This window comes from Rhinopithecus roxellana, chromosome 10, assembly GCF_007565055.1.
Source record: "Rhinopithecus roxellana isolate Shanxi Qingling chromosome 10, ASM756505v1, whole genome shotgun sequence".
Lineage (NCBI taxonomy): Eukaryota > Metazoa > Chordata > Mammalia > Primates > Cercopithecidae > Rhinopithecus > Rhinopithecus roxellana.
The window spans coordinates 65,226,403-65,239,527 of NC_044558.1; the positions used below are offsets into that span (position 1 = coordinate 65,226,403).

Here is a 13,125-nt window from a genome sequence, read left to right on the forward strand (position 1 = left end):
TCCTGACCTCGTGATCTGCCTGCCTCAGCCTCCCAAAGTCCTGGGATTACAGGCATGAGCCACCGTGCCCAGCCGGACACATCTCTTTGAACATTTTGTATGATCCCCTTATTAATATTCCTAGAAGGGGAATTGCTGGATCAAAAGTGCATTTAGGTTATTTTTAAATATCTGCTTGGCAGGCCAGATCGTATTCTTTATCCAACAGTGAAAAGCTGTAGTTCCGAGACAAATACTCCTTTAAAATCTCTCGCATGAAACTCAGGGGTAAAATGTGCACAAGTATGTTTTGCAGATGATTACAGGAATATTAAAAATTCAGCCAAGTGTAGAGTGATGACTCCTGTTAAAAGAACAGACAGTTCTCAGCTGCACAATATAGCTCTCTCTGAAGTTTCTTATTCTAAGGGCTTATGATAATGCTAAATAGAGCACTCTTCAGATATTTTGTGTACTCTTTCTGAATTGTAGTTTCTCAGAGCCAGCTGCAGCAGAATTGCTTCTGTAACAACTTGATCAACTTTATTGGGTGAAGAGGTGCCACCAGCTACATCAGTGCTTGATGAGCTCTTTGTCATGAGTCAGATGAGTTAAATCAAGCCATGATGTATATTAAGAGGAAAGTGCTGTGCCAAAGGGAATGGAATCAAAGCTATAGATTGCGTGGGATTACTTCTTTAGTAGGGTGGCCTTCCATCGTGGTTTGAGACTGAGAAGTTTCCCAGGCCCTAAAGGTTGTGTGTTTACTGCTAATTATAGATGAGGTGGCAAATATTTAGACATACAATAAAATACAATCACATTTTTTTGCATAGTGCACTATTTCTGAGATTTATAGACTAAAATTATTAAATATTTGGGTAATGGCTATAAATATTTCATGCTTTTAAATACTTTGGTAATATGTCTGAAACTTTTATTATCAATATAGTTACCAATATATCTTATCGATATACTTATAACAAAATTAGTGAGATAACTGGACATTGTCTGTGGGATAATGGTAAACATAAGTTACTGAAATAGAGTCAATTAGAGAAACCGTTTCTTTTTAGAGACAGGGTCTCCCTATGTTGCTCAGGCTGGAATGCAGTGGCTATTCACAGGTGCGATCATGGATCATGGTACACTGCAGCCTTGAACTCCTGGGCTCAAGCAATCCTCCTGCCTCAGTCTCCCAGGTAGTTGGGGCTACAAGGCGCCCATGATGACCTTTTTCTGAATAAACTGAGAAGCTGTTCTTGGATTCTCTGAGATTCTAGCTTTATTTAGGTTCTTTAACAAAAACCAAGAAGAACGCCTAGCATTTTACTTTTTAAATATTGTACAAGGCAATTGTGTAGAGTGGCTCCACAACAGTAATTTCACATTGTTTTTATTCGTGTGATATGCAACATGGTACTGTACGAATTTGACCCAGGTCCTCGAAGTGGTAAGAATAAGAAATTAGTAGGGGGCAGTTTAGCCATGTGCAGAAGACTTCAGTGATGTATATGTTACTTTGTAAATTTGATATGTAATCCTCAGTTACTTATATCCTGTTTCCCATTGGCATCACTTACAAGCAACTCTGGAAGGATGATTTCGCTTAACTCCTAGTTTAGTGCTTTTGTATCCATATCCTTTTGAGGAAGGTTTCTGAAGCCATGTTTATTTTTCATTGTGTTTCAGCTTTGCATTTACAGTGTTCGAGTGTGATTCTTAGTTGTGTTGTTCATTATAATATATGTTTTTCTAGGGCCTGTTCTTTTATCCTATGGCATTTTCCAATCTCTTATGATTAAGCCATTCAGGTCATATATCATAACTCTCATACTTATCATAATTTATATTTTTCTTACCAGCCTGAACCTTTCCCTGTACAGATTTGTATATCCAACTGCTTACTTGACATTTCCACTTGGATGAATGTCTGGCATGCATTTCAAACTTAATTTGACCCAAACTGAGCTCCTTATATTTCTCACTGTAAACTAGCTGCTCTCACTATCTTTTCTGTCTCAGATAATGGCAGTCCCATCCTTCCAGGTGCTCAAACCCCAACACTTGACATTACTTTGTTCCTGCCTTTTTTTCTCTCATCTCACATTTGGTCTATTTAGAAATCTTGTTTCCTCTATTTTCAAAATATATTTGGAACTCAGCTACTTTTCATCACCTTCACTGCTAACACTTTGGTCCATGATTCACCCTCTCTCCTAGATTATAGCAGTAACCTCCGAAGTGGTTATACCTTTGTCTCTCTAGTCCGTTATCAACATAGCAATCAGAGTGATTCTGTTAAAACATAATCAGACCATGTCAGTTATCTTCTTAAAACCATCCAGTGGTTCCCCATCTTATTCAAAATAAAACTGACTACACTGGGTGCAGTGGCTCATGCCTGTAATCCCAGCACTTTGGGAGGCTGAGGTGGGTGGATCACAAGGTCAGGAGTTCGAGACTGGCCTGGCCAGTATGGTGAAACCCCATCTCTACTAAAAATACAAAAATTAACCAGGTGTGTTGACACATGCCTGTAGACCCAGCTACTGGAGGCTGAGGCAGAAGAATCACTTGAACCTGGGAGGCGGAGGTTGCAGTGAGCCGAGATCACACCACCGCACTCCAGCCTGGGCAGCAGAGCGAGACTGCCTCAAAAAACAAAAAAAGAAAGACTGACTGGGGGTGGAGGGTGGAGTGGGAGATCTGCTTTGAAGTTCACCTAGTGGTGTTGGCCGACCTCACTAACACCGTAGTTCTTTCACCTAGTGGGCCTCTCTACAAGACTGACATAATGAAGTGACAGTGGTTCCCCAGGGTAATCTTTCTACAAGAGACTGAGAAACTGCATGCAAGATCGAAGTCACAGTCTCTTTATAATCTAATCCCAGAAGAGACATCCCATCACTTTGGCTCTATTCTGTTCATTAGAAGTGATTTAGGGCCTGGTATGGTGGCTCACATCAGTAATTCCGTCACTTTGGGAGGTGGAGGCTGGAGGATTGCTTGAGCCAAGGAGAATATAACTTTGCCAACTTTAGTTTGTTTGTAAAGCAGAAGAATGAGATTAAATGGGAAACTGCACAAACATGAATAGAGCAAATGCCTTCAAGGCATTAGAAGATCATTTCAAGTATTGTAAAAAGCCATCACTTAGGGAAGGAATAGGTCCAGGTCTAAGATTTTATTCAAGGAGATCACAAAAGCCTAAAGCAAACAACTGCTAACTTGTTTTGTCACAGTCAATTAAGATCCTCAGGCCTCTTTAAGACCAACAAATAATGTAATTACCGGGAATTTTTTGTTTCTGTTATTGCATTTGTTTTGATATGTTACTGTATTTGATACTTAAGTGAAGGAGAGCCGAGAACTCTGTTCCTACCAGAACCAAAGCACTTGTCCATAGGCAACATTTAGAGTAATTTATGTTAAAATAGTTACTAAACAGAAGATCAGCAGCCTATTTCCAGTTTCTTTTAGCTGACTGCAAGTTCTTCATTCAAGGGTTGGGTCTTCTGACTTCCCAAAGACCAGTAGCTCCAAATATTATGCTTGATTTTTAGTGGGCCCTAAGAAAATTTTGTCTGACTTAAAAAAGTTCTTTCTAATTAATGTTTCTATTTTTTTTTTTGGCATTTGAGAAAAAATTTGTTCTACTTTGTTGATGCCTCTGTAGATGCTCTTCACACAATGCTTGGCATGTAACAAGTGCTCAATAAATGTTCCTTACTCTTTTGTAGAAGAAACATACTAAATCTCCTTGTAGTGTTACATGCTTTCATGGCATGCAGAACTAATCTTTAATAGTGCATGAGTGTTACATAGTTTTAAACCACCTTAAATTTAAGGAATGCATAACTTGGCTGTCTCTTAAATTTCTGTGTAATTTTTACCTTTACTAACTCATATCTTGAATTATAATTGAAAGTAATTTTTGACCTAATTTTCAAAACAAAATACTTAGGCGATCCATTTTTCTCTTACCACCTTCATTTTCTAAAAACAAAACAAATATTTGATACTGCTTAATCCAAGATCTTTTTTTGTGTGTGGAAAAGGAAGTTTCTTATAAATTATTACGGTTATTACTATTGATGTGCATGTGCTTTCTACTTATAAACTAATGCTATTTTCCTTGTCCTTTTGTTTCACTGCTGTTTCCATCCTGATGCATTTTGCTTCTTCCTGATTTGGACTGTATTTGTTTGCTGCTCAATTACCCTGCCTTAAAAGCTTCTTGGTGATAGCAAAGATGTCCTTGGGCCATCAAGTAAGTAGCTAAAGCTTGAACGGCATGTTTGGGGACATGATAATATTTTGATGTGTAATTATTATGAAAGGCAAATGGTGTTTCAATTTTGAATTATTAAGTCTTCTACTTTTCTTTCCAGGAATTGAAATACAAAGTAAAGAATATAAATGGTCGTTTAGTACCAGTGCCCCATCTGTTCTCATTGTCCGTCTGAGATTCATAGGTAGTGTTTGTATATTTACATCTTGATTATCTAAAGATGCATTGTTTACTTAATTATCTAACTCATAATTTGGGACCTCTTCTTCAGAGTGTTTCTTTCTACATTTATCACAAGGCATAGTTATAGCACAAGGATTTTACTGCCGTAGGAATGGGAGAAACACGTTTGTCAGAATTTTTACTTAATAATTTGATTATGAAAATTGTTTTATACTTTGGGTATTTTATAAGTGAAACGTGTTTTACCTTAGGGATTTAGAAGATGTATCCTTGAAAATTATTTCCAATTCACGTCAACAGATTTTACTGAGAGTTTTTTGGGGCAGGGAGCAGCAGACACTGCCAACTTCTGGATGTACATAATGAATAAAACATGATTCCTGCCCCTAAAAATGTTTATAGTTAGCTAGGGAGTAAGAGGGGCAATTTTTATATTAAAAATCATATAATTGCTGAGGTGAAAGGAACTTCAGAAATTATCTAATAAAGCATTAATTTTATAGAGGAGAGCCTGAAGCTAAGATAGCACAAATATCCGAGAATTTAGAATTGGTTACTAGTCCAGTGTGTCTTCTTCCTTCTACTGTTATTCAAAGATAGAAGGAAACTGTTAGTTTGTTGCATTCAAGTATAACAAAATAGTTAAAATTTTACTGCATCATAAATTAGATGAAGATTTTAACTTTATTGATGAATAATATAGGAAATTATATTGATTTAGGAAGTTTTGTTATTGATTCCTGAACAATTATCTGATTATTGCAAGTCAGTTTACTATTCTGGGACTTATATTTCATTGACCTAAGAAAGGAACTGAATGAGATAATGGTAAAGGTTTCTTCTAACTATGAACTTTTTTAGTCTAGATCAGTTGCTGTTTATCAGTTACTGTAACTCTAACTGGTTATAGTATGTATGTAATTTTTTTCTAAAAAGAGAGGATTTAAAGTAATATGCTAAATTCCTTTTTTTTTTTTAATTCTTATTTTTTAGACACAGGGGACTCACTCTGTCACCCAGGCTGGAGTACAGTAGCACAATCATAACTCACTGCAACCTTGAATTTCTGGGCTCAAGGGATCTTCCTGCCACCTGAATAGCTAGGACTCCAGGCTTGTGCCACCACACCCAATTAATTTTTAAAATTCTTTGTAAAGGTGTGGTCTCACTATGTTGCCCAGGCTGGTCTTGAACTCTTGCTCTCAAGTGATCCTGTGGCCTTAGCCTCCCAAAGTGTTGGGATTACAGGTGTGAGCCACCGTGCCTAGCCCTTTTTTCATTCTTAAATGCAATAACTCAAAATATTTTATAAATATTATTTATTATACAATCATCATTAGGAGGTAGAAATCTTAAAAGTAGGAAAAAGAAGAGAAACCTCAAAATGTTGTTTTTGATTTTCTTGAGACAGGGTTTTACTCTGACACCCAGACTGGAGTGCAGTCGCACAATCACAGCTTGCTGCAGCCACAACTTCTCCCAGACACAAGCGATCTTCCCATCTCAGCCTCCTGAGTAGCTGGGACTACAAGCATGTGCCCAGCTAATTTTTTTTTTTTTATTATTTTTTGTAGACACAGGGTTTTCCTGTATTGCCGAGGCTGATCTTAAACTCCTGGACTCAAGCAATCCTCCTGCCTTGGCTTCCCAAAATGCTGACATTGCAGGCATGAGCAACTGCACCAAGCTTCAAAATATTTTTATGTTTTGTTGTTCAGCCTTGTGATACTTACTTGGCCTATAATTTCAATGTATTCTTCAGTTTCTTTAATTACCTCATATATTTAGACATGGACTCAGGTGAACTGAATGGCACTGCTGAGCTTTATAAATAGAATAGCATTTTAAATATTAACCGAAATATTTTATCTTAGGAACTGAGTTTTTACAAATGGAGATATTTTTTACTTGGAATAGAAGAAATTTACTTAAGGTTATATATTTCAAGCATATATAAAAATATGCATCATGATATTGGAGATGACTTTATAATGTACTCTGCCAAGTATTAAAAGGCTGGGTCTGTATAATCATTTGTTAGAGACCATATATCTTTTAAAGTGAAGTGCAGTTGACCCTTGAACAAGACAACTTTAAACTGCACGAGTCCACTTCTATGTGTATTTTTAAAAAGAAATATATTGGAAAAGTTTTCTGAGATTTGTGACAATTTAAAACTCACAGATGAACTGTACCTTAGAAACATAGAAAAAATAAAGGAAAGGTTAGGTATATCATGAATGCATAAAATATATGTAGGTACTAGTTTATTTTCTCACTACTTCAAAATATACACAAATCTATTACAAAAGTAAAAATTTATCAAAACTTTTCACACACACTGTACATGTTGCCATTCCCAGTTGAGAAAAATGTAAACAAACATAAAGATACAGTATTAAATTGTAACTACATAACATTAACTGGTACATACTGTACTACTGTAATAATTTTCTAGCCACTTCCTGTTATTACAATGAGCTCAGGTGTTGCAAATATCTACTTAAATGCTGTGTGATCCTAATCATCTCTGCATGAAGTTCTTTGCTCCAGTAAATTGCATATTGCTTTAAAAAGTCATTTCTCACCATTCTTGCCTATTTTCATCGTGTTTCGTGCAATATTGTAAACCTCGAGTAACACTGTGGGATCCATACGAAGTAACACTGTTGATGCTTCAGTTGCTCCAAGAAGCAGACAAAGGTCATGACATTACAAGAAGGAGTTTAATTGCTTAATATTTAGCTGTGGATTGAGGTCTGCAGCTGTGGTTGCTGCTATTTCAAACTGATGATTCATCTTGTAAACGATGGCATAAACTTGTATCAGTAAATACAGTATAGTACTATAATTGTATTTTCTCTTATGATTTTCTTAATAATATTTTCTTTAGCTTATGTACATGCTATATTACATAATACAATATTTAATACATACAACATATACAATATGTGTTGACTCTTCGTATTATGTATAAGGCTTCTAGTCAACAGTAAATAGTAGGCTGTTAGTACTTAAGTTTTTGGAGGGTCAAAAGTTAAATGCACTTTTTTTTTTTTTGACATGGAGTCTTACTCTGTCACCTAGTGCAGGAACGCAACCTTGACTTACTGCAGCCTCTGTCTCCTGGGTTCAGTAGCTGAGGTTACAGGCGTGCACCACCATGCACAGCTAATTTTGTATTTTTAGTAGAGATGGGGTTTCACCATGTTGGCCAGGCTAGTCTCAAACTCCTGACCTCAAATGATCTGCCTGCCTGCCAAAGTGCTGGGATTACAGGTGTGAGCCACCACTCCCAGTCCCAAAATATACATTTTTGACTGCTTAAACGTCAACTGTAATTTCATGGTACTTGATTAGGATCTGTACTATTGAATGAAAAAACTACATGATCTATACTGACATTTAAATTATTGGAGTATTTAAGAAAAGGTATACTTTAGAAGAAAAGGAGATATAGGATTTACATACAGATTATTATTTATGACTTTAAAAAATTACCTCATCTTGTTTTAGCTTCCACTTAGATTAAAGTCAGACTTTGAAACTTGTAAAATTCTTCAAATTTTATATTGATGAGTTGAATTCAGAAGGTAAAAATGTTAGTTTTTGATTCATGTTCTCCTTAAATGCAGCAGATAAGTTAATTAACTATTTCAGTGTGATTTCTACTAAGGATGAGTAGTGTTACGAGTAGCAAAGCAGGTTGCTTTACTTCCACTTGAAGTAGAAACAGCAGAGGGCACTGTAATGTTATCTTTGGTAAGTGAGACAGTGAAACTGCACTGGAATCACACAGTGATTCATTTGCCAGATATCTATTCAGTCATTTAGAGAGTATTTAGTGAGTATCAGTTATATGCCAAGGGATACAGAAAAAAAAGTCACTGTCCCTCTTAAACTTACATTTGAATAGTCTACTATTATGTAACTGGTGTAGGAAATCATAATGATTTTTATATTCCCCAGCCTCTTTTGTCTGTATAGTTGTTAATGCTTGTGAATGGGGTGAGGAAACAAATAGAAACATGGGCTTTCTGTTTTTTTTTGGTAAAAAGGTGCACTCTGTATATTGCTGTTTCTGCATACTCTCTTACTTCACGGTTATCAAAATCATATAGTAATACTTCCATCGAAAATGGATTAGAAAGGGTGAATAGAGCTAACTTTACAGTTCAGGCTGTTTTAAAGTTATTCAAGACATAGACACCTATGTTTTACTGACAGAATACTAAAACCTACGTTAATTCTGCTAGTGGTTCTTATAAAGTATTTTAAATTAGCGTTAAACGTTCTGTCTGATATGACACAAAAGAATATGTGTCATATGTAAATGAGAGCATAATTGTACAATGAGCACTTACTGACCTATCACTCAGCTTAAGAACTAGAATCTTCCATGTACCTTCCGTCTTTCTATTTGCTACTTTTTTATCCCTGAGCCTGCCCCAAGAGGGCATGACTAGGTTGTATTTTTTCTTTTTATTATTCTTTGCTTTTTAAAAAGTTGGTTTTGTTGTTGTTTTTTACTCACGTATGTATCACTAGATTTTGCTTGGTTTTTAATTTTAAAAGAATGGTGTCATGGTTTATATAATTTTCCAGGACTTGCTGTTTGTAGTTACTTTTTTTTTTTAAAGTTTTTAAAGAGACAGGATCTTGCTCTGTTGCCCACCGTAGGGTTCTTTGGTGTTATCACAGCTTACTGCAGCTTCGAACACCTGGGTTCAAGTGATGCTCCCACCTCAGCCTCCCTAGTAGCTGGGACTACAGATGCCTGCCATGCTAGGATTACAGCATGAGCTACCACGCCCAGCTAACTCTTTTTTATTTTTATTTCCTTTAGAGATAGATCTTGTTATGTTGCCTAGGCCGGTCTTGAACTCCTGGCCTCAAGCAGTCCTCCCATCTCAGCCCCCTGAGTAGCTGGGATTATAGATGCAAGCCACTGTGCCTGGCTGTAATTAACATTTTACTTTTAATATTCAATCATGTTGTTTGTTACAGAACTAGATCATTCCTTTTTAGTGCTATATACTATTTCATTATATGCATATGCCACAATTTATTAAAATTCATTTTTTTCAATTGATGAATATGTTATTTTAGTTTTTACTGCTATGAACAGTGTTGCTATGAACATTCTTATTCTTGCCTCTTGGTACACACCTGTGAGAGTTTTTCTAGATACCAAGAGTGGAATTGTCAGACCCACAGGGTATTCAGTTTTATATAAGAAGCTCACATTGTTTTCCAAAGTGCTTGTATTAATGTATACTCCACTAATAGTGCTTAAGACATCTCGATCCCATCCTCATCAGTATTTGGTATTATCAGAGATTAATCTTTGTTAATTTTACTGAGTATAAAATATTTATTATTTTGATTTGTATTTGCCTCAGTACTAAAAAAGGATGAACATCTTTTCATACATTTATTGCCCGTTTGCAGTTTTCTTCTGCGAATCACTGTTCAAGTCTTTGCCCTATTTTGCTATTATGATGATGTTCTTTTTCTATTGATTTATAGAAGTTTTTTTTTTTTTTGAAGAGCATTCTAGATACCAACATTTTGTTAATTATGAGTGTTGCAAATATCTTGTTCCGTGCCTTTTCAGTTTGTGATACCTTTAAAGAAATTTATACTTTTAATATTGAACTTACTGATTTTTTTATTTTTGGGTTAGTGCTTTTTTGTGTCTTTTTAAAGGAATCTCTGTCCCAAGTTTATGAAGATACTCTCTTATTCTAAAGGTTTTCCAGTTTTGCTTTTTACATTGTGTCTGTAGTCTTCATAGAACTATTCTTGCGTGTGGTAAGAAGTAGAGTTCTATCTACTTTTCCAATATTGATGACCAGTTGATAACCTCCTATGGTGAACTGAGTAATTTATTTTCCCTATTTCTGTTGTATATCTGAACTCCATGTATGTATGTGTCTGTTTCTGAAAGCTGTCTGCTATGTTCTTTAGGTCAGTTTATCTCTCTGCATCAGTACCATACATTTAAAATTATTTTTTAATAATTATTTTTAGGAATCAAATGAATCTTGGATTTAGTAACTGAAAGAGACACCATATACTTTATGATGTTTTCGAAAAATATAAAGTTGATTTATTGATTCATTCAATAGAATTTTATTGAACATCTTTAGTATGGTAGGAAGCAACACCTTCAATATGGCAGGAAGTTCACCAGGACTTGAGAATTTATGGGAAAATAAGGCAGACAAAACTTCCTTCTCTCATGGAATTTAATGTCTACTGGAGGAAGACAAGCAATAAATAAACTATATTAATTCAGATAATGATAGGAGCTACAATGAAAATCATGTAGGGTAAAGTAATAGAGTATAACTGTGAAGTGGTAGGTACTAACCCTAAAAAAAAAAAAATGCTTAATTGTGCTATGTTAAAATTAAGAACGTACTAAAAAACACCATGAAGAAACCAGAGGGCTTTTCTGAAGAGATGACATTTGAGCCCAGACAACAAATGAGAGGAGCCAATAATGTGATGATCTGGGGTAGGAATATTCCAGGTAGAAAGAACAAGAGATATAAAGCCCTGTGACTGGGCAAAAGATGGCCTTTCTTGAGGAAATACCAAGAAGACTATTATGGCAGGAGCTTATGATTTTAAAAGATTGCTCAGTAAGAGAAAGAGAAAAATAAAAACACATCTAAGGTTTTGGCCTGAAAAAGTAGTGGCAGGGGAGTAGTGATGGCATAAACTGAGATTGGGGAGAGGCAGGTTTGGAGGATGAGCAGAATCAAAAATTACATTCTATATAAATTTGAGATGCCTGTAAATAAGAGGTGATTATAAGGCAGGCAATTGGGTATGTAAGTTTGAGTTTAGTGGGGGATATGAAGTTGGGAGTCATCAGTCTTATTTTTTTAAATTGACTTGGAAAAATAATTTTTTATATTTTGGATGCAAAGTGCAGTGTTTTTATATTTTTACTTTGGAATCTAAGGAGCTGAAATAAAATTTTGAGAACTGTCACAATAGAAAACATTTTAATTAGATTTAAAGGACGTGATGATAAAAAGGTGAATGTGAAATTCTGAATGTCTGTGTTGACAAATAAAACCTATGGTGGAGACCAAATCATCTTTTTTTTTGGGACGGAGTTTTGCTCTTGTTGCCCAGGCTGGAGTGTAATGGCACAATCTCTGCTCACTGCAACCTCCGCCCCCCGGGTTCAAGCAGTTCTCCTGCCTCAGCCTCCCTAGTAGCTGGGATTACAGGCATGCCAACACGTTCACCTAATTTTTGTAGTTTTAGTAGATACTGCGTTTCGCCACGTTGGCCAGGATGGTCTCGAACTCCTGGCCTCTGGTGATCCACCTACCTTGGCTTGCCAAAGTGCTAGTAAATCGTCCTTTCTTAAGATGAAACTTGAGTTTTTATAGGCTGAAAGCATAGGAATATAAAATGAAAGAATGTGGAGATCTTCAGGTTATTTGGACTTGGCAGTTTACCCTGTTTTCATTGAGTGTTTTCACTTTGTTTCTGCTCTCTGAAACTGGGCCTGGCTCATTGTTACTGAGCAATAGAAGTAGTAGGATGGCCAAATGGGTGAGAAGCAACTTCAAAGCACTACTTAAATTGGTTATTGGGGCAGCAAGCTTTAAGAGACAGACTTTGGAACCAATTGGTTCTGAGTTAGAATCTTGCCTCTATTACTTACTGTTTAGCCTTAGGCAAGGCAATCTCTGACCCTCAAGTTTCCCCCTCTCTAAAACAGTTATCATACCGACTTTTCATGAAAATTAGAAATTAGAGTAGAAATTCTAGTGAATGTCAAATATTATTTTATACTGCTAGTAATTTGTAGTTTTTCTGATTACTAATGAGGCTGAGTATCTATATGTATTTATTGACCATTTGTATTTTTTTGGGGGGAAATGATTCGTTTGCTTATTGTTTTGTTGGTAAATATAGAGTAAATAAATAGCACAATGGAAGGCACACAGTAAACCTTAGGCCATTCATTATCAGTTTCATTATTATAATGTCTATAATTTGTATATTTGACTCAAACATACCTGTTAGTCAATTCTTCTTGGATCAATAACAAACCAACATGAAAACAAGATGACTATGATAATTTATTAAAGTATTGAGTTGGTAAAATGAATATAACCACCAAGGCCGTTTCAGTTATGATCTTATTCCATGTTGTTAACTATACTATTATGTAAATCTATGACTTTAGTACTAATTATTTTTCTCTTCTTTCCTTGAGCTGTTGTAGCAAACAGTGACGAATCTCAACTTCTGACACCAGGAAAGATGAGTCAGCGCCAAGGAAAAGAAGCTTATCCAACACCAACCAAAGATTTGTATCAGCCATCTCTTAGTCCAGCAAGTCCTCATAGCCAGGGTAGGAAGTTGTGATTTTCATGTATTGTTTTGTTTTTGTTTTTGTTTTTGGAGGGGAGAAGGGGAGAATGACATCTGGGGACTATCATATTTTTTTTCTTTTTAACTATTTGGTTTTGTAAGGGGTTTTGTTTGTTTTGTTTAGGTCATCTATAATACTCTTGAAATGAGTACACTTTCCTTTAGACTTTCAATTTTTTTAATATTCTCCAACATACTTCGTTGGTTATATCATTCATCTAATTTGGTGATTCTTACACTTTTTGGTCTCATGGTTCCTT

The 13,125-nt window shown here is 35.7% G+C and overlaps 1 protein-coding gene across 12 annotated transcripts in view; it reads left to right on the forward strand.

Annotated features, from left to right (window-relative positions):
• The window catches only part of OSBPL8 (oxysterol binding protein like 8), a 211,942-nt gene that overhangs the window by 90,870 nt on the left and 107,947 nt on the right, over nucleotides 1-13,125 (forward strand). For 3 of the 12 annotated variants that reach the window (XM_030938778.1, XM_030938781.1, XM_030938779.1), the window contains 3 exons: nucleotides 4,216-4,252; nucleotides 4,374-4,457; nucleotides 12,708-12,845. In XM_030938778.1, coding sequence (XP_030794638.1) covers nucleotides 4,216-4,252; nucleotides 4,374-4,457; nucleotides 12,708-12,845 — 259 coding nt within the window. The remainder of the gene's footprint in view (nucleotides 1-4,215; nucleotides 4,253-4,373; nucleotides 4,458-12,707; nucleotides 12,846-13,125) is intronic. The other 9 variants (XM_010362636.2, XM_010362632.2, XM_030938782.1 and 6 more) reach the window with 5 other exon arrangements.